Genomic DNA, 22,491 nt, shown 5'->3' with positions numbered 1-22,491 from the left:
CCATTCACATTTACATTACTTAAGTAAAATTCAATTAAATCATTATTTATTACAGTAATATAGAACAATATTTATTTTTGTATGAACATGAATTCAAAGATTGTGTATATAGTAGGCGTGAAGAAAAGATAACACAAATAAAAATCTCTAACAAACATCAAAAAGATCGCTCGCTTATTAAGTTATGATATATTAAACATATTCCTTGTTAAAGAGAAAAAAATATTATGATTGATAATACTGGGAAAATAAACAAATAATTTATATACAGAATTGAAAACGTAGCCTAGTGACGTTTACTGAAGTTAGAATCCTTATGATTTGTTTATATCCCGCTGGGACACACCGCGTTGGGCTTTTCATGTCGTCCAATTCTGAATTCTATACGATTTTATGTAGGCAGCAAACTGATTTTATGAACTGCTTGTGACAGAGGAAGTTGCGGGGAATTCCTATGATTCAGTTCCATTACATTATTATTTTTATCTTTTTTGCGTATAATAAAATTGTAACGAAGAAGAATTGTATTTTATTGGTAAACAGTACATGCATGCGGTTTATTTGTGTTTCTTTTTTTATTCTTTTTTATCCCGGTCATAGGCTGGCCGGATATAGGCTACTTTTTATTCCGGTCAGTGAGTATATCCCAGTAATGCAAACGAAGTTGCGGGTAAAAGTTAGTATAACATAGATACTAATGTATTTTTTTTGTCAACAGTGAAATTAACGACATCAACTTGGGTCTCCTAGTTGAAGTGTGGAATAAAGGAGTCATCTGGGACCGAGCGCTTGGATATCACTATCTGCCTCTCACTTCCGTAGCCTATAACGAGGTAAGCCAGAAAGGAAACACTATATAGTGAAATGATTAAACATTTTAGTATCTTAGGTATATTTTTATAAGGAACCAGCTATTTATAGGAATGGCAAGAAGAGAAATAAATTTTAATTGACATGTTCAGTACAGTTAATGAAAAATCTAGATTGTTATAAGTTTCACAAACTTTTGTATTTTAAAGTATAGATTTATTTTCATGTATTTGAATAATGATTGATATTATATTCCTTGTTTACTTTTATAAATATTATCTCTAAGTTTAAGGTATAGATTTTCCATCTACTCTATGAATGTGAAGAGATTGTACCGTGATTAATAATAGTTTTAACATTGGCTTCTTGATTTAGATAATAATTAAGTTCAGTTACCTATCTACACTACAGTTGAAACCTTTCAATAGGTCGAAAATAGAATAACTATTGGAAACAACAACTTACCTACGCAACTTAATTTAGTATAAATTACCGTCAATCATTACTAATATATATGTTAAAGTGAGTTTGTTTGTTTGTTACGCCTCTATGTATAAAATTTGATATACATGTATATAGCAAATATAGGTATATCGATAACGTGGATGAAGTGATGGTTTGATGGTTAAATTAATAAATTAGTTGGAATATAATTCTATAAAATAATAACTTATCTCTTAATGTCTTTTTTGATATATAATAAGAATTTTGACTTATTTATATTTGCTCTTAGGCGTTAAATAGATAATAGCAATAATAAATTTAAGATAATGTTTTTAAAAAATATACTACTTTAGGCGTGACAAATTAAAACAATATAGAATTAACATGGAAGAAATACGATGATACTTATTACAAATACTAAAAAAACAGGCAATATATTCTGAGAAGTCGCGTAAAAAGTCTCTCAAAAGCCAAAAATATTCGTCTAAAAGTTAGTTCCATCTACACGTAATAAATATGTATACCATATTTTAGTAATCCACTGAATGTATATTTAATTCTGTATCATTGAAACACGGGTAATTGATCGGATTGCCAGCTGAAATATTAATGGGACAGTAATTTAGTAGTTAACGAAACCTTGATTGATTACAGTCAGAGCTTGGCAACTCTCTGACAGCGACGTACTTGAATAACCAGTCGGTTATTTAACTCTTTGAAAGTTATTTATTATATATAGTTTTTGTTAATAACGTATATAAAATATAAAAAAAAAATGTATTACAATATCTGGATTAGCAGGTATATTTTGCTATTAAATGAATTTTTGAAAATTTTTATCTCATTTCTCAAGTAGACAAAGAATGTACTCATATTCTTTATCTACTCGAGAAAAGAGATAAAAAATTTTAAGATTTTTTCTCTCAAATTACACGACAAAGTATTTCCATGGCCATCAATAGATTGCTTTGGAGGTCATTAATTTATCTGTTGGGGGTTTGCCCCATATTACTCTTTCTTGCATCCGATCGTAATGTGAGAACCATGGTTTTTATCGATTAAAAAAATATTTTGTACTTTGTCATATCTAATTTATGGCCTTTTACCATAATGGCGTTATAAAAAATGGCAATTCCTTTCCCAGCAGGAGTGCGGCGGGCGCTGGGTGGAATTGGAGGCACAGTTGATGATGCGCGGCGGCGCGGTGGTCGGGACGACCGGGCCCACCGGCCATGCGCTGCTGCTCGACTGCAGGTTCGAACCACCGTTCGGTAAGTTTTTGTTTATTTTTCATGTTCACAGATTTATGTTACTAACCTATTATTGTTTATGTTAATAATTTGTACTGAAAACTCAGCTGCGTCTTTAGTTTATAATTTCAGAAATTCATATGTCCATACAAATACACTGACAACGTAAACCTTTATACAACGCATGCTAGACACTTTGTTATCTATATTATATTATTTCGAAGTAACGAAGCAATACTCCTAAAGTAGATTTTGACTTCAACTTTATTCTATTGAATATATATATATATATATATATATATATATATATATATATATATATATAAATATATTTATCATACAAATGTGTATTCATCACAAATCCTAAATAATTTAGACAGGGATATCTTTTAACTGTTATCATTGCAGCAAACATAGCAGGACGCAATATTGCATACACGATACGATACAACATTGTAACTTTCAAGAAAAGAGCATATTCCTTTTTAACAGTCCGGGAATATATCTGTGTTGCGGGTGTTCATATGCGGCGGTAGTCATTTCCCATCAGGAGAGCCGCAAACTCGTTAGCTCTCTGTATTATAAAAATTCATTATAAGAGCATTTGAATTCAACGTGGCGAGCCTAACGATGCCATTCAAATCCACTATCACGAGAGAAAGGGCATTGCTAGTTATAGGGTATAATAGCTCCATTGCTAGCAATTTACTCTATCAGATCGACCTCGACGCGGTTCCCTCTGAATACCATGGTGGTTAATAATTGTTAACTGACCTGCTTTCAAACTCTCTTATTATCCCTAATTGGTGTCCTGCTAGTTTATACCGATAGCGCAGGCAGGGTCAACATTTCATTATCATTCATTAAAAAATCCATTATCACTTCGATATTTGGCTTTAACATACATACGAGTATTTATTTATTTATTTATTTATTCATTAGTACAAATATGTGTACATGGCGGACTTAACGCTAAAAGCATTCTCGCCCAGTCAACCATAGGGAAGTGTCAGAATACTCGAATGCGGTATTACTAATTATTGATATACGTACATACTAAAATTACATATATAAACGAATAAATATATATGAATAACAAATATACTTACACATATATGATGTATACTATATTATACACGAATTTGGGAATAATATAAAGCACTTACTGCTCGGATAAAGATAAAAAGTGAGCGTGAACGGTTTTTTTGAAAGACAGTTTAGTCGGTAATCTCTTAATGGCATCAGGAAGCGCGTTCCAGAGTCGTGAAGAATGTAGGAAAAAAGAGTTTGAAGCGTAACCAGTACAGTTTGAAGAGTATCCTCCATCAGACATATAAGGTAGGTATTGATAGCAGATCTTTCAGAAATCTTATTTTCGATGTTATTATTCATGTTCAGGAGAACTTATGTGGGACGCATCGACAAAATAAAGATATATGATGTAATTCCAGTTGGCAAAGTCCTGAACTATGTCAGGATGGCGCCGAAAGGTCTAGCCAAGGCGGCCTTGCCAAGTTTTATGTCCTAGTGTTTGGTGAAATATAGGAAACCTTACCACGGTCAGTGATCCAAACGAAATAGCTGTTCTATTTGTTACATGTAGGTAAGAAGTAAAAATACTTTTTTCGATTTTTATATTACTTTTTATGAATAGATTTTTTGGCAAAAAAACTACACACAAATATATACATAATATATTTCAGTTATATATTTTTGTGTAGTGATTTTTTTTAAAGATTCTGCCACTATTTTACCAGAGGTAGACTTTGTACAAAAGTCGATTGCTTGGGTACCTCTGTCCCATTCGTGTTTCAACCGTGAAGCAGCTGTGTTTGCATGGCTGTGTTTGGGTTTGAAGGGTGGGATATGGCGTGAATTTACTGGGTACAGAGGAATAACACCTGAGTCTTCAGGAATGGCAACGCATGGGGGGTATCAAGGGGGAACAGTAACTTTGTTATGTCCATAGTACTGTTCATGTCTATAGGCGACGGTTACCACTTTCCATCAGGTGGGCTGTCTCTCTGTCAGCTTGTTTGCCATTCTAAGTTGTATAAAAAAAAACATATTTACGTATTTTTTATCCAGAAATTTATAATCCTTTCTTTCATAATATTTCACACATATTTACTATTTAAACCTAAGTGGCTTATCTAAATATGTAGAAATATAAATATTTATTTTATTTATAAGATATTTACACAGTAATAGAAGTAGACATATATTATATTATATTATATTTATGACAATTTTATTAGAAATCGACTTACTGAGCTTTGTTTGGTTACAATCTGTTCACTATATTTTCACTTCCATGAACAAAACAGAGAGTTCGAAGACATGGAAATTATTTATCATCATATTTTATTAACATCCAGAATCCTTACTATTATTATAAATCTAAAAATGTGTTTGTTTATTTGTTATCTCTTAGCGCCTTAATGGCTCAAGAAATCACATGGAAAAAGATATAGACACTACTGCTTATCCCGGACAATCTATTATAATATATAATATTATATCAACTGTGTGGACGAAGTTGCAGGTAAAAGCTAGTTTAAACTAAACGTGTCTTTCCGAAAAAATATCGTGGTAATATCGTGGTGGCAAATGAATAAGACTCTTGAATAACCTTTTTGTTGGCGGATTTCGTTGATTGCATAGAACGGTGATGGGTATTGAACGGTCTATTGCCGAGATTTTGTCGCTTATGTGGAAATTGGAAAGAAATAATTTCCGTTGTGAGATTATGACGTGCAAGAAATACTTTTGCTTGTTAGGCGCTAAGCCTCTTCAACTATAATATGTAGGGCATTCAACATGAGGTGCTATTTGTAGACCTACCCCCGTCAAAGTATTAGTAACTTTATTTTTAAACCGTTAGGGTTGACAGCTCTCGAACTACAGCAAATTAATAGGTACACGAATTTGACGAGAGACTAAATGATTTTAGTTTGTTACCCCAGAAAGGGAATTAGAAATTTTGTTTAAGTTACGTTACCCTTCATATCTAGTGTTCAACGTTAGTTACTTTTAAAATATATATTTATGGATTGTAAGATTAACACTCAATTGTTCTTTGTTGTTGTCGTAAGGATAACATGTATGTATTAAATTATGCTATGTATTTAAGGTGACCAGGAATTAAAATATTACTATTTGATCAAAATTAGTTTCTATTTTTATTTTATCTTTTCTAGTTATTGTATATAATGAATGAATGAGTATACTTTATTTGCATTATACAATATAGGAAATAAGCAAGGCAATTTACAAACACAACGATACAATTGTATAAGTACAGTAAGGCGGTCTTATTGCTGAGAGCAATATTTTCAAGACAACCTTAAGGTAACGGACTAATTGTTGTACAAGTAGGTATGATAGTGTGACTGTGTAAATACCCTCATAACGTAATATTTTTAATTTAGAATGTACTTTGATAGCTATAAAATATACGTCGAAATTCTCATACTCATCAATGACAGGAAACATGGCTGTCTGGAGTTCTTGGAAACGTGATACGAGAATGCAACGAGCGAAACATAACGTGCTAATGTCACGGCGATATGACAAATATTCATATATAATGGAGATATTTCTGAATAATGTTATTATCTTAAATATAAAGTTTCATTGTTTGTTTTTATTACTTATTTGTTTCTATTATGTTTTATTCTTTATTATACTACAATGGAGCCACAGATTGGTGTGTCAGCAGTTATGTTGACAAAATAATCGTTCACTTTCAAGATAAATTTTAATTATTCTCTGTTTTAGTAGAATATGTACAAGACGCCCGGCTGACGTTATATATGTAGTATATATAATACATGGTAGTATAAAAAATATAAATAATTACTACATTAATACCAGAGGGAGACTACCTCTGTCCCATTCGTGTTTTAATCGTAAAGCAGTTGTGTTTGCATGGCTGTGTTTCAGATTGAAGGGTGGTATATGGCGTAAATTTACAGTGTACAGACGAATAATACCTTAATCCTCAGGAATGGCAACGCATGGGGGGTATCATGGGCGAAACAGTATACTCTGTTATGTCCATGGTATTGCTCATGTCTATAGGTGATGGTTACCACTTTCCATCAGGTGGGCCGTCAGCTCGTTTGCCATCCTAAGTTGTATAAAAAAAATCTATACTAATAAGGAGAGATCCATTTATAGGATATTTGTGGTTTGTTATACATGACTGATTCTAATTTAAAAAAAAAAATCCAGTATAAATCCTTGAAAGCGGATAAAACATCAACTTACAGCTATAAGGTAAAAAAATATTATAATTATGTCGTATTTTTTGACATAGAAATATTATTTTAAAACTTTTATCATAGAAATTAATATTTTGTTCTACTTTCACAATTCTTTTAGTGGTATATTTTATGATAGTAACAAGTAGCGTCACATAATGTAAAGATTAGGAGTCAAACTTATAAAAGTTAGTTGAGTAACTACCTAACTAAAAATATCATAAAAATAAATAAAAAATGTTCAAATAAAAACAAGTGAAAATTATGATACATTTTATTCTTTATTTAAATGACAAAAAGGCGCCGTCTGGGCGGGAGAGAGAGACTGGAGACTGGTGGGCGGATGGCGCGGCGTTCAAGGTCACGTGACGACACGAGCGCTAATGAATGGACGTCATTTACCGCCTGTAGACTATTTGGCGGGAAGAAGTTATTTTTTTTTATACATGACAAGTGTATTTTGCTTTGGAAAGCAGTTTCAATTGTGAACTCATGCACTTCAATAAACAATGGGATGTTGATGAGGACTATTGATATCTTGGAAATATTTGAATTTAAAATAGGGACTCGCATGTTTACTAGCACTACATTTTCCTTTGTAAAACGAACGGAGCCCCGATGGAGCCATAATTTAAAAAAAAGAATGTTTTTGTTTTGCCAAGGAAAACGTCAGCTTGAATCGTCACAAAAATATGGGATCAGCACGGGAGTAAACCCGTGAGTAAGTAGGGCGTGAAAAAGTTTCATAAGGGTGGCAATGTACGAGTACGCAATGGTTACAATACACCCCGGCATTGAAGGCATTTCTAAGTTAGGGCAACAATTTACCATTATGTCAGCAGTAAGTTTGTTTACTTTCTTATAAAAGAGGGATCTAAAAGTTTGAGGGTGGACGTGACCTTTGTGTTTTCAAGTTGAATAGCGATTTTGCACTTGAAACTCTCGTACTGTAAGAAGTAGTGAATTTCGTGTGACACACACAACCAGAACTCAAATTTATTTATATAACATAATATATAATAATAAAACATAGGACAGTGAAAATTCAGTAGTTGATTGCAGTCCAGGGTTCCGAAAATTGAACCTTAGCCTCTGAATTTCCATATTCATATCTGGATTCACGAAGCAAATAAGAATAATTTAAAAATGATTATCACTTGCTTTATGTTTTGGAAGGCACCTAAAGCCATCATTCAATAAGCCACGTCAGAGATCGTGTGCAATGAAGACAGCTTTGTCTTGGCACTAGAGGGCGTCACCTTTTCTTGAGTACTAGGTGTAGGAGAGAAGAATATAATTTTGTTGTGAAATCGCGGGTAACAGATTCGTCATAATATCATCACAAATTTATTTTCTATGGTAGACAATGACTACTGTGGAATATAGATGTATAATCGTAAAAGTTTACGTTATATATTTAACTACAAGTGCAGTTATAGTTAACCATATTTCGTGTATGTATTTGCATCTTTCAACTCATTGCAACATTTTTAAGGTAATTACTCCGTATTATCGGGATTTGCCTTACATTGTGTTTACTTATAAACAGTCTAAAGAATTTAGTAACTCATATAATTAGAAATTCTGTCTCACAAAAAAAAAAACCAATATCAATTGTAACAAAACCAGTTATTTTGATTTAAAAACTTAAGTATTAAACTGATATTGATAAAATTGGGACCAATCTATGGGACCAATCTGTACGTATATACTTTCTGGTATAAAAAATTCAAATCGGTTTAGAACTCTTGAAGGTATGAAGTATCACATATAAAAAAAAAAGAAATACAACTGAATTGAAAACCATTTTCTTTTTAAAGTCGGTTGAAAATTGGAATATAGCATAGTTACCTTAGTTATTTAATTTTAGATTCGTCAAAGATTTGAACTGTGGAACAATAGTGCAGTGAAATTACAGAATGCGAATAATACTTTAATTTAGGCACTGTGACACTGGAGTACCTTCTTTTGTGGTAGTTCTATTGTTTTGATGAGTAGAATATAATGTTTAATTTTTAGAAGTTTTAGGATAAATCAAACCTAAACAAACCTCTGTGATTTTTGATATGCTTGTTTGTTAATTTGATTAATATGGTGAAAATAAATAAATAAATTAAATAAATATTTAAATAAAATTAAAAAACTATAATCTTCATCTTAACATATTTCTGCGAAACGAAAATGAATGGGCATACAGGGAATCGCAAAGATAGGCGCGTTACGTGCGTGGGTTGCAGTTATAGACTACTATAGATCAGAGATATTTATAGATAGCTCTCTAGTAACATAAATAAACAAAGACAACCTCAGTAAAGCGGTAGTAAATATATTGCTTTACATTGATGAAGTTTTAGTAAGGAAATAAACTTTTACAAGTTATTTCGGGTTAATCAAATTAATTATGGAATAGCCGTGGTTAATTAAATTCCGTAACACTTTATACTATTCAAAACAGCTAACAATCTGATTTCTATATATTGCACTACAGAATTTTCGTCATGCAGAAATAAAGATCTTTTTCCAATTATTATGAAATCCGATCGTGTTTGTCCATAGTCTCGTTTGATGTTAAGTAATGAGGTGGAATAAGATGTTGCACGCAAATAAATAATGTCTGTTAGGTCTAGCTTTGAAAGACCGTATGTTATAAGTATTCTAATAATAAAGATATGTTAAATGAATATCAGATTTATTTACTTACATGTGATACCGTTGCGAATGCCGAATGAGATTTTTGCTGTTCAATGAATACACTTCGATACAGACATGTGTAGTTGTGTACACAAACACAACTATACATGTGACAGTAACTATTCTGAACCTTTTCTTAAACTCCCAGTACATATTATAGGACTTATCGCGGACATCAGTGAATAGTTTTTGTTGTCACAGGTTGCTCTTGATTGCTTGTTTTTCAGGTAGCAGATTTTGTTAAAAAAACTTAGGAGTTAAAAAATAAATATGTGTAAATTATATAGAAAAACCCTTTGGAAAGATTATCAGGCGAAGCATCATATAAGAAGGATAGAAAAATATTCAATTTTATTGGCTATATAGGCACTTTATAGAAAACAAAAAATAAACTACATTATAATACTTAAAAATAAATGTACGGACTATGATGTATTATCGTATATAAATTACTGAAAATGTCTTTATATGGCTGGTAGTTATGTCATTTTATATACATTAATCCAGATTGAAGAAAACGACGGAAAACAAATTTGGGTAATACAAAAACTTAACATATCTGTGTCCCCCAGCCGTGCTGTCACTGTCGACCGTCAAAATTGATGGATTACCTCATGACTCGTGCTGGGCAAATTTACTAGAGTAATATATCATAAATGAATCGACGACCTGCGACGATTAGTGTGTATAGCAACCATAGATATGAATTTAAATAGATGACGCAATTTTTTTATACAACTTTGAATGGCAAACAAGCTAACGGTCCTCCTGATAGAAAGTGGGAACTATTGCCTATAGATATAAACAGTGTCTTGAACATAATAGAGTATACAATATACTCTGTTATGTATGTCGCCTATGATAGCCCTAATGCATTACCATTACTGAGGACTAAGGTGTTAAACTGAAACACAGCCATGCAAACATAACTGCTTTACGGCAGTAATACGAATGGGACAGAGGTATCAAAGCAAACGACTTTTGTACAAAGTCTCCAACAAAAAATCTTTATTTTTTGAAAATTTAACTGCATGTGTATTTAATAGTGATATGACACAAATAGATTATATTACAATATGATTGCAACTAAACCACATACCAAGGAAACCAAAATATTATTAATTTTGGTTTCCTTTACACACAACTTTCAACAGTATACACAGTAGTAGTAACAATAGTAACGAAATGAAATCGTTTTCAAGCAATCATACTAAATTCAAAAATATTTATAATAGTTTATTTTTATTATTATGTTCTTATCGCTTAATAATATTGCGTATCAATATTTTGTCTAAGTATGCCTAAAAGAACCTACTTGAATTAATTTTTTTAAAAGACATGATTTATCTCGATGAATTAGGTAAAATATAATTATTTACTCAAGATATGTCGACGTTTCCTACCAAGTTATGACTTAATTGGCTCTAGTTATAACTACTGTACTATGCTATCACGCTTTTTCTCCGGAGCTAAAAATATTTTCGATGTAACCATTCTTTGTTGTAGGTAATAGTAATTTGTTCCTATAATAAAAGTTTCTGCGCAATATACCAACCGTATTTTTATTTAGTACTAGCTTTTACTCCCGACTTCGTCCGTGTGATCAGGTTATATTTACAGATCAGGATAAAAAATAGCCAATGTCCTCCATCCCATATAGTATGTATATTCCAAATTTCATAGTGATTAGTTAAGCCTTTAAAGTGTGAAAAGGTAATAAACAAACAAAATCAATTTTACATTTATAATATTAGTAGATATATGTATTCACCGAATACATACTATCGTAATTCTTATGTTAAGGGTTTCACGTTGTGTAGAGTTGGGAAATATTTTCCCCATTGAATATTTAATGTTTCCTAAGAAAAGGCACAACCTAAACTTCGGCCTCTTTTTTTAAAAAACAGAAAGAATGTATTTTGTTTGTATCGCACATATTATGTTTGGATAAAAATAATAGTATCATGCATATAGACAATTGATGTCAGTGTAACATGGTGGTTTTATTGCTGAAAGCAATCTTTTCATGGCAACCTTTGAGTAACGCAGTCGATAATGGAATAGATACGCAAAATAAAGAAAAGAGGAAGTAGAATACAAAATGAATAACGTACAAAACATATTGTGTAGTATTATATTTATTAAAATTACAAAAAATTTAGAGAAATGACAATTTCCGTGGCACAGTGGTAAGCATTATTTTGTGTAACTGAGGTCCAGGGAACGATTTTCGGTCAGATGAATTTAGGGAGTTTTTCTAAATAAACTTGGGCCTAAGTATTCTTGGTTGTGCCCCCAGACGTTAATTGGATGGTTCCTCATGACACAGTGTTCTCGAGTGAAAACCAGACGATTGGTGTTATTTTGAAGCATTTATTATTATTATTTATTAAAGACGAAAAACGCGTTAAAAGTGATATTTTTGAATGGAGTTGGCGTGCAAAGTTGTTTACCAATAATAAATAGCTTTGCTCTGTTTTTTCTAAGAACTAAGGAACGTTTTAATTTTTATACTCAAAAGTTCGTCATTTGTCATTGATATTTTTTATTTATTCGTTCTTTTCTGCTGAAGACGCATGATTATAAAAATATTTTACAAAATTTAAGTTTTGAAATATTAAAATACATCAATTGAGTGCACAGATGTTTGAAGTAATGAAATGTTTAAAAATAAAATAAATTTAATAGAACTCGTTTTGTAAACAGCTTCGAGCTTAATACTCGTAAAGTTACAGATCGTGTTTGTTAAGTTGTAGACGACCGTCTCAACCTTTTTCAGTTGAAAATAACACTTTTATGACCCTCAACATCTAGATGTGTACTTAAACTGATGTGTTGATGTTTAAGTAAGCTTAGTATCAAAACCCTAAAGACGCATTCGCTGAATTTTTATTATTATAAAACATAAATCAGTTTCGTTATACCAAATAAATGTATTTAAACTTTACTAATGTTATAAATGTAAAAGTGAGTTTGTTTGTTTATTTATTTGCATTTTAACAGCACACTAGAAATTTGTCATTAACGTACAACTTGAGATGGAAACAGGCAAAGAATTTTTTTATTTATTATTTATTAGTACTAACAGATGCAAAATAACAGTTTGCAAACAGAAATGAGTATACCATATAATAGAAGACAATAAAAAATATCTTTACTCTATTATCTAATCTCAACATTGTAAACATCATGCTGTGTTTCTCTTAAAATGATTGTATACTATGTATAAATAGAAAGTAGTCTTAATATTAAATGGTATCAGTGTAACAATTGCTGGGAGACCAAATAAAGATAAAATATCATTAGTAGCAGCAGGCTAAAAGAAAACTCATATATAAGTTATATTATTTCAAAGTTATATAGTAATTTTTTAAAGCATTAGTATTTCGGTGAAATATAATGAATCTCTCGATTACTGATATATATGAAGGATTAACACATCCGATGAATAGGAATATTTTGTGACATATATTATTAGTTGAATATACTGAAGAGTCGAGAATGTCTAAAAGAGTACGTTTAGAGACACTTTTAATAATTCATTCAACAACTCTTGGCAATTTTAGAAATTAAAAACAGTCCATTCACGTGGATGAGGTTCCAGATACTTATACGACTAGTAAAAGATTCAAAATTATGAGTTTTTCTCCAACTTCACACAATTAAAATCACTAGATTCCCTTTAAGTTGCAGTAAGCAGAGTTCTACCATGTACATATACAAAGCTTTTTTCAAAGAAGTATGGGTAAAAAAATGAATAACAATTTAGAGCTCTCCATATTGTATTGACAAGGCACGTCCTTTCTATGGGAGAAAAGGAGGAAGGTTCACAATTTTTTGTTGTTTTCGGTCCATATTTCTTGATATATTTATGATACTTAGAGTGGTAAACAACAACACATTCTAATAATATAAAGTTGTGGTGCACAGAAAAAAAAAAAAACAATTTGTGGCAAAAGCAGTTGTTTTGATTTCTAAACTAAACTATATGAGAATCGATCTTAATGATGCGACTAATCTGTAAGTATGTCCTTTACATTAAAAAAAAAGTTTCCAAATTGGTTTACAAGTGATGGGGCAATGAGGTAACAAAACATAAAAAAACCGAATTGAGAATCTTCTTCTTTTTGAAGCCGGTTAAAATAGGATTTTAATAATTTCGATATCATTTGATATAAGGGTGAATTTATAAGTATCCGAAACCGACAAGCATGTATGAAGAGGCATATGAATAGAGGAAGCGAAGGAAGTATGTCAAGATAGGATAGCAAGTGGCGCTCTATGGTCTCTGTCTTTTGACTTAACAAATAGAGGGGGCAGGGAGGGGAGCGAGGGGAGGTTCGTATAAATGGGAGTTTGTGCGGCGAGGTAGAACGAATTAAGTTCTGTGTTTACGTGTGTAAAAATGCATAGGTAAGCTTATACTGAATATTATTTTAAGTTGAAAGCTTTTAAAATCAATCATAGGTTACTGCCAATTGACATTTAAGATTCTACAAGCATTAATATTATTGACAGCGTAGGTTAGAGTTGTTGATTTGTGTTATTTATATTGAAAATAATATAACGTTCTAGTCAACGTTTTAATTCCAAATGGATTAATATGTGTTTATTTAACATTTAAATTCTGACATGCATTTTACTGTTTTTGGTTTTTTATATTATTGCATACTTTTATGTCTGTTTTATTTCTAAATAATAAAAGGAATTCCAATATTGTTTAATACTTGGGCTAAGTATAGAAAAACATTATTTCTTTTTATCTAAGATTTATTTTTCTGTACAAATTTAAATTGATTTAAAAAGTCAACAAAAAATTCACTGGATAATTCAATGCTTATAAACGTAGAAGTTTGTTTGTTTGTACGTATTTAGTATATATATAGTTTTTAAAATAGAGAAGGACATAATTTACTTTTTATCTAAGTTTGTCAAGATATGCTGATTACACGGATGAAGTCGTAGGTAAAACAAATTTTTGATAAAAGCTAATATAGTTCTAAATAGGTTTAATATATTGTGACAATATTATTTAAAATGTCAATGTTACGGTACCTGATTGCAGGTATATAGGTGCTGCGCAAACGAGTTCCAACATCCGCGTCTTGTCTCCGCTTCCCGACGATACAACCTCCCTCCTGTATAGGAAACAGGAGAAGTTATATATAGTAGACATCCATTGACTGGATGATGATGTCAATGAAGATCATTTATATATAATTATTATTCTAAAAAGTTGACTTTATTATTTAAAAAAATATTTAAAGTTGTTTATCACTTTTTATTACGTTAGAACTGAAGTTTTATTAATTCTTATTAAGCTGTCTTTGATAATTTGGTCTTTGTTAGCAAAATAGTATTTAAAAAATTTTGTAACTTAAGAAAAGTAAAATATGAAGTAAATGCATAATTATTAGTGACTCGATTAGTGACGCGAGTTATTCTATGATTAAAAAGCAAAAAATGACTGTAAAGTATATTAATAAATAAATAAATAATGTATTTATTGCAATATAAAATTACATAAATAAAGAAAATCAGAAAATATATAATTATTAGAAACAAGCAGTGCAGCAAATGTCTCCTCGGATTTATGCTGTAAGTGGAAAGAAAATCAAAGATTGCTCCGATTTTCAAAGGATCCTTGTAATCTCTTATGATATAATTAATTTGCTAAAAGTGTGGATAAATAAGATCTTATACTTATAAGTAGATACTTTTAATTAATAATAGTTTACTGGGGTCATGGACGATTCTATTTTATAAATTATTCCCTAACATTGTATTAGTTTCTTGTATAATTTTCCATTGATTGCAGCAGACAAAAAAGAATTTAATAATTTTTTTAATTTGATAGTAAATTAGAGACTCTAAATTACCATATACTAGTATATTCTTGACATGAAGATGCAGTAAAAATAATCACGTAGTGTTATGGCATAAAATTAAGGCAACAGGTTCGTAATGATTTATAGAAAAGTTATTAGAAAAATATTTCTTAACCAAAAATGATAATGGCATTGTAAATAACACCTGTTAACTCTATAAATATACATTAGTTTTGGGACATATTAATGGTATTCAGATCGTTTTTACATGCAATTGAATTTATCAACAGACGTATTCAATTTCATAATGTATCAAGTTATTTATGAGCAGTAAGAACATATATAATTTCGTTGAGTTTATTTCTCTCGTCTTCTAGCAGCGCCATAACTTTCACACTTAAGACGCACTTAAAAGTAAAGTTATGTACTCTTGAAGCCCGATTCACACTCGTTGCCATATGGAAGGAAATTTTATGGTTCTCGGTAATTGCAAGAACACTGTCAATTACCCTTGTATAACCGTAGAATACTCCATAAACCCTCCTTAACGGGATTTCGACAATAAAGTTTTCTTTTTAAAAAAAACATGATATGACCGCTAATTGGAAAATTGAGGTAATAGCCATACAAAAATATAGGAGTATAGACAATATTTTTTTTTATATTTAAAAATAAAGAAAAAAACATCATAACATAACAAACTCTTTATTGCGGACAAATTAAAAGTACAACTAGAACTTTAGTTCAATACAACACATATAAATTAATTTATTTGTTTATGAATTATATTCATTTTTGAGAAGTGACTTTATTGGTAACATATATATGTGTATAAAGAAAAAGAGTAAAGATATGTAACATATGTCAGATACAAATAAATATATCTATATTATTTAGTAGGGAGTAAACTTAGGTATATAATATACATATGTACATATACATACATATCTGTTATGCCTATTTCCTACGCTATAGATATGAGTACTAAATATATTAAATACCTAAAGCAACATAGAGATAACGAGGCTGTTGAGAGAGACTGAATATGTTTGTCTGACTTTTTACGACAAACTATAGATCTTTACTTGTTAAATTTGACATACACGTAGTGCGAATGCAAAGGATATAAACTCCTTTTATTCTGGTCAATCAATATGATTCGTTCACGTGGAGAAAGTTACGGGAGTGCTTTGTATACGACAATTATTTAATGAACCACCGCGAGATGTGTATTGATTGTTTTGATATATAATGTGTTCACTGAAGCATGTGATGTAGGTCGCCCTTTGATGTTTATGTAGGTTAGCTGTCTGTTTTTGTTTATCGCAAATTATAGTGACACTGTCATTTGTTATTTATAGTCGTTATAATACGTGAATTAACATTTAATAAATTATTTTTGTTTTATTATTTATTCCGATCACATCTATTGTATTAGATTTACGAATTTTAGGATTCTGTGAACAGTAAAAAGAACACTTGGTGTCTATAGTCTATAGTCGACGGTTACCATTTAGCATTGGGTGGGCCATCAGCTTGTTTGTCAATGTAAATAAATAAAAAAAGAAACATTAAACATTTCTGTGTCTATATTAAAAATTTCTATGTCAATACAGTGGGTCTCATCATGATTTTGTAAATTTTCCCCTTAAGTATAAAGAGTGTACGCCTGTCACATATGGTTTCCTTAAAATTTATACTACGAGTACGTAATAAGCTTATAACCAAAAAGTTCGTTCGTAATAAAGTTGTTCCGATCTCCCCCTCTTTTCCTCAAAGTTTATAAGTCTAATAAATGAACGTGATTACGTCATAAAATCCTGGTTGTTACATTTATAAAGTCATAAAACATAATTATTAATTTGTTGAATAATACTCGTAATAATGTTTAATAATTTTATTATTACCTATGTCCGGGATTTATTCCATGTGAATAAAAAGTTGATTATGTCCTTCTCTATGTGAAGTATTATGTATCGTAATGTTACACTTTATGACTAATAATTGAGCTGTTAAGGAGCAAAAAAGTAATACATAAACAAAATTACATTCATTCTTTATTCTTTATTCTTTATTGTACACAAAACATACTGGTAATTACAATTCATTATAAACATAATGTACAAAGGCGAGCTTATCTCTAATAAGAGATTTCTTCCAGCAAAACCTTTCCATGTTAATGTGTTATTTATTTTAAATTACATTCATGTAAGGATTAGTAAAATAATTATGATTTATGTATATCTCATTCGATAGATTTACAAGGAGTTAGTAGCCTTTATTTTTTTGTAATGACAAAATGAAAGTAAAGAACCGCCATATTGGATTTCATTTAATCTCGTGGATTGAATAGACTCAGGATATTGAGGGGAAAATATTGCTGGTTGTGATCCGATAGAGATCCGATTTGCCCTTTAGGTACGGAACCCTAGAGATATAAGATTGAAACCTCTAAATATTATATCAATATGATGATGACAAAGAAGGTAAGAAGAATCTATATTTGGTAACAATATATATATGACAATATATATATATATATATATATATATATATATATAAATAAACAATTACTAAACAATATTGTTGCTGAGGTTGTTTTGAAAAGATTGTTTGCTTCCAGCGATGAAACTGTATTACTGTACTTATATAAATGTATCTGTTACATTTATTGCTTATGTCGTTCAATTCCTTATATAGCCTAATGCAAATAGTAATACATACTCATGAATTCATTCAATATTAAAAGTAAATATATATGTAAATAATAATAATAAAGAATAAAAATATATGTAAAATAATAAAAAACTTAGTGTTTTCGTATGTGGATAACTATATTTACTTTGCATTGATTTGGGGTTTTAGATTCTAATTCATGCTTTTATAATTTAAAATATTAATAAAAAAGTGTGAATAGAACGATACCGATCGTTTTAATATTGGTATATATAGATTACCGTTCAATATAAAGGCCATACTTTCACCCCACATCTCGGCTGACACTCAAAATTCAAGACATGATCGCGAGTGAAAATAACGTTTGGAAACCTAATTCTCTTTAATAAAAGCGAATTAGGTTCTCAAACGTCAATTAAAAGTACGCACAGTGAACTCCGCAAGAAATAGATAATAAAATTCGCAATATAAATTGCCTTTCACATTTTAATATAATTATTCGTAGAATTAGAAATTAAAGGTATCTTAATATAAAGCGTGGAGAGGTTATTAGAACTGCTTTATTAAAAGTTTCGCTTTATTTGTTTAAATGTTTCCACTTAATGTTGGTGTTTATTTAATAAACATTTGGGATTTGCTTCAAGTTTGATAACTTGTTATTAAATATAATTACAAATATTAAAACACAAATGATAGTTTATTAGGTTTAGATTTATTCAATGGTTATTTAAAACATTAAGGTAAGTGAGTGAGTGCATTTTTAATTTATTGTAACAAGGTATGGAATGATTTTAACATTACTATTTAATAGGAAATATTATATGTAATTCTAAGAAGATTATTTTGTTTGTTCGCGATATCTTCATGACATTATCGTTGAAAATCAAAACTGTTTTTAAAGAATTGTATAATTTATATTGCAACTATAAAGTTATATCATGCAGTACTAAGGTGAATAAAAAAATTGGCCAATGGATATCTAGAGAGATGTGTGTTTAAATATTGAAATAAATTGTAATTTTATTCTGTTTGTTACAATTTTAAAAATATTATAATTTGTAATAAGACTTATCTGGATTTGCGACCTTATTTATATTTGACATTAGGTCGTGTTAACGTTATTATATATCTCCATGAACCAAGCCTATCTAATTAAGAACGGGCGTCACGTAAATCACACGTAGACCGCAGCTCAGCAAATAATTCGTAGAGTTAAATTTCGTATCATTAACTTAGTAACCCTTTTCAACTGTCCTGTTTTGAACAGGTGCGTTATACGAAGCGCAATAGAAGCCTTTGCTCATGGGTCGGTAAGTGCGATCCAATACGTGTGCAATAAATTACGTACCGATATGTTTACGTAAAATTATTGTTTCAACAATGTCTACTTTATATAATTAACTAATAACTATTTTTAGGGGTTTTCTATCGGGGTAAAGACTATTCTATCTCTAAGTTTGGAGTAAACAATATATGTTTATAAAATTTCATTATAATCAGTTAATCAGTTTCCCAAATTCGTTCGAAAAAACGTCGTGAAATTGAATTTTTTAAATCTGTGATTCCTTGTAAATCAGCAAGACGTCAGTGTAATTTACACATGACCTAATACAAAGGTTAATGTAAAAATATCTATGTTCGGTAATTGTTAAATCAGTAATAATCTAAGAAATATTTCAAAAAATTCAAGTTCAGATTTAGTATACTTTCAGTCTAATTAATTTATAACCTGATGAGATTGGCAAAATCTTGCGCTAGATTCTTCACAATCTTGATTCGTACACGGCCTCATACAAGTCAATTCCTTCTATTGCTGTACCCAATGATGTTTCCGGCTTGATTCTCGAAACGATCTTTTCTGAATTGGCTCTTGTCGGCTAGGACAGAAGTACCTACGAGTATATAGATAATTTTTATACAAAATCCTTTATTCATGAAAACGTCAAGTTTTGTCTTGTTTTTATGTTCAAAAATTTTTAATTGAAAGAAAGTGACAAAACACATCAATAGTAAAAATATGTTTGTAGGAGCTTTTAGTAATTATAAATAAGGGAGAAAGTCTCTTTCTAGTAAATACTTATGTAAATTAAATATATTATTTGTACGGTGTCTAGCGATATGAGTGTTGAAGAAAATGTTACTGTAATTTACTCATATTTAAGAACGTAAAATATCTATGGATGTCTGGATAAGAGGTGACTAATGGAACAAGCCACAAAACTGCAGTATAAGAGACGTAAAACTCAAAATACGACTCTATCCATCAATCCTATCCATCAAGATTATAGTTGGTATACTTTTCTTGTGAGAGACGTGCGTCCAAACAGTACGATGTCAATGGGTTGTTAAGGAAGGATTATTTATTTATATTATTATATATATGTACATGTACATATGTATATATATATATATATGTTATTGTAAAAGTCCGCATGCTGATAAATCTTAGGATTTACTAATTATAATTGTTTCTATGTGATTCCTATGTATAACAGAAGTTATACTGATAATATCCGTAATAAAAATTACACTTAGCTTTGAACTAGATACGCTAGGTATGTATTATTTCGTCGCTGTTGATAATGGAGATATAGTTCCTAGACAGCTTCTTTAAAGTCATAATAAGTATGTTAATAGACACACAGAGAGAGACAGATAATGATTGACATGATGTAGATGATGATAAAGCGTATTCACCAATTACTGATCTTAATGATGATTATATTTGTTTAATTATAATATTTGGTCTTTTGTATTTTTTTATTTTCTCTGATTTTCATAAATACTTCAGAGTATTTGATATCAGCTTAATTAAAACGGGATTATTTTGTAAAAGATTATAAGGGCAATATACTTTACTTGTATAATTATATATGTTTCTATCAATTAACGTAGATATTATATAATTATATAAAAGTATTAAAGATATAAAAAATATGTAAATATATTCTGATCCTTTAATCAATTAAATTTAAACCTGTACAAAAATTTTCTTTGTTGCGTAGGACTAAAAAAAAGTTATATATGGTATATACATGAGCCATATACACGAATATATGGCTTGTGTTTATACCATATATAAGTGATATTTACCCATAAGCGTTCTGTTTAGGCATGCGAAACACCTCAACGATATTTGAAATAAAAATTTAAGCGTAAATATTTTACTGCAGTGAGTTTTAAAGTACTTTTATACTACTATACTATAGTATATACTGTACTATTGCTAAAAGTGTAGAGTACAGTATACACTTTATTAGTTATGTCGCAACTAACTGGCACACGCCGTGATAAATGAAGCAAAGTCAGTGGCCCGCCGTATCTTTCTGGATAATAAACTCTCGGCCTAATTTCTGCTGAGAACAGCCCCTTGGGACTAGAAATAGGATAAGTCATCAAGTAAATAAATTATTGGCTACGAGGATCCAGTGTATTTTTGCGTGTGTGTTATTCAATATCTTCACCATTTGTGAACTTTTTGGTAATTATTTTTAATCAAATGAGTTTATATCTTATTTTTATTGTAATGTTATCAGAATTGAAGTAGATTTTTTTTTCTGCAAAAAGGTCGAAATTGCTTATTAAGCAATTTCCCTTGATATTAATTGCATTTAACAAAAGCGTTAATGTTTGATATTCAAGTAGTATAGTCAAATGTAAATATTATTAATAGTGAAAAAAAGAATAAAAATGGAAAAGTAAATTGTATAGAAACACTTATATATGTATAATGTGTAAAAAGTCTTTATTTCTACTACTACTGCTAAAAGATATTTTTTCTGAAACATTAGACACTACTGGTGTGATCTAAACTTATTTATCTATGCTTTTGTATATACAGTTATAATATAGATTTTCTTTAAGTGAGTGATAATAGAATGGTAACCCCACCCGCGCTATCGGTAAACGCTGGCGGAGTACCAGTGAGGGATGATGGGTGACGATGAAAGCAGTTAGTCCATCGTGACGAATTCCACTAGAATAAACCACGATGGTTTCTAGAGGGAACTGCGTGGAGGTCGATCTGACGGGTGTATTGCTAGTAATGGGTCAGTTAGACCTCATTACTAACAATCCCTTCTCTCCAATATAGAAATTAGGTTATAACAAAAATGTACAACTATTGTATTTCTTTTTCTTCCTTTGTTAAAGAATTTAGGTTAACATTAGCACAGATAATATGATATTATACATTAATAACTTTTTTTACTAGTCTTTTATTAGCACAAAAATATAGGTTGAATCTTATGAAATCATTACCTGAGTATCAGATTAGGAATAATTGTGTCTGAAAATATAAATCACGCTAGAAATACATACGTTTCAGTATAATTTCTGAATAATACAAAATTGCAGAGCAGTACAGTTTGTGTGTGTCAGCAACTAAGTGAATTGGATTTCTGCGTTACTTCATTATAACGGTACCAAATATACTGTCAAATAACAGTATATTTTGTACCGTTTCCATGAAAAATATTTTATTATAAACGGTAAACGACACAAGTACGTTATATACATGGAATTATG

At 30.2% G+C, this 22,491-nt stretch overlaps 1 protein-coding gene across 2 annotated transcripts in view; it reads left to right on the top strand.

The window, feature by feature from the left end:
- Nucleotides 1-502: 502 nt before the first annotated feature.
- The window catches only part of LOC113510787 (protein unc-13 homolog B), a 296,246-nt gene continuing 274,257 nt past the window's right edge, over nucleotides 503-22,491 (top strand). Inside the window, exons 1-3 of one of the 2 annotated variants that reach the window (XM_052902517.1) lie at nucleotides 503-631; nucleotides 719-833; nucleotides 2,402-2,525. In XM_052902517.1, coding sequence (XP_052758477.1) covers nucleotides 2,441-2,525 — 85 coding nt within the window. In that variant the 5' untranslated portion in view covers nucleotides 503-631; nucleotides 719-833; nucleotides 2,402-2,440. Of the gene's footprint in view, nucleotides 632-718; nucleotides 834-2,398; nucleotides 2,526-22,491 lie in introns of both variants that reach the window. The other variant, XM_052902516.1, reaches the window with a different exon arrangement.

The sequence above is a fragment of the Galleria mellonella genome, unplaced genomic scaffold (assembly GCF_026898425.1).
Source record: "Galleria mellonella isolate WM207_F2 unplaced genomic scaffold, CSIRO_AGI_GalMel_v1 utg905, whole genome shotgun sequence".
NCBI lineage: Eukaryota > Metazoa > Arthropoda > Insecta > Lepidoptera > Pyralidae > Galleria > Galleria mellonella.
The sequence above is the reverse complement of the archived record's forward strand: the minus strand, read 5'-3'. Positions and strand labels throughout refer to the sequence as shown.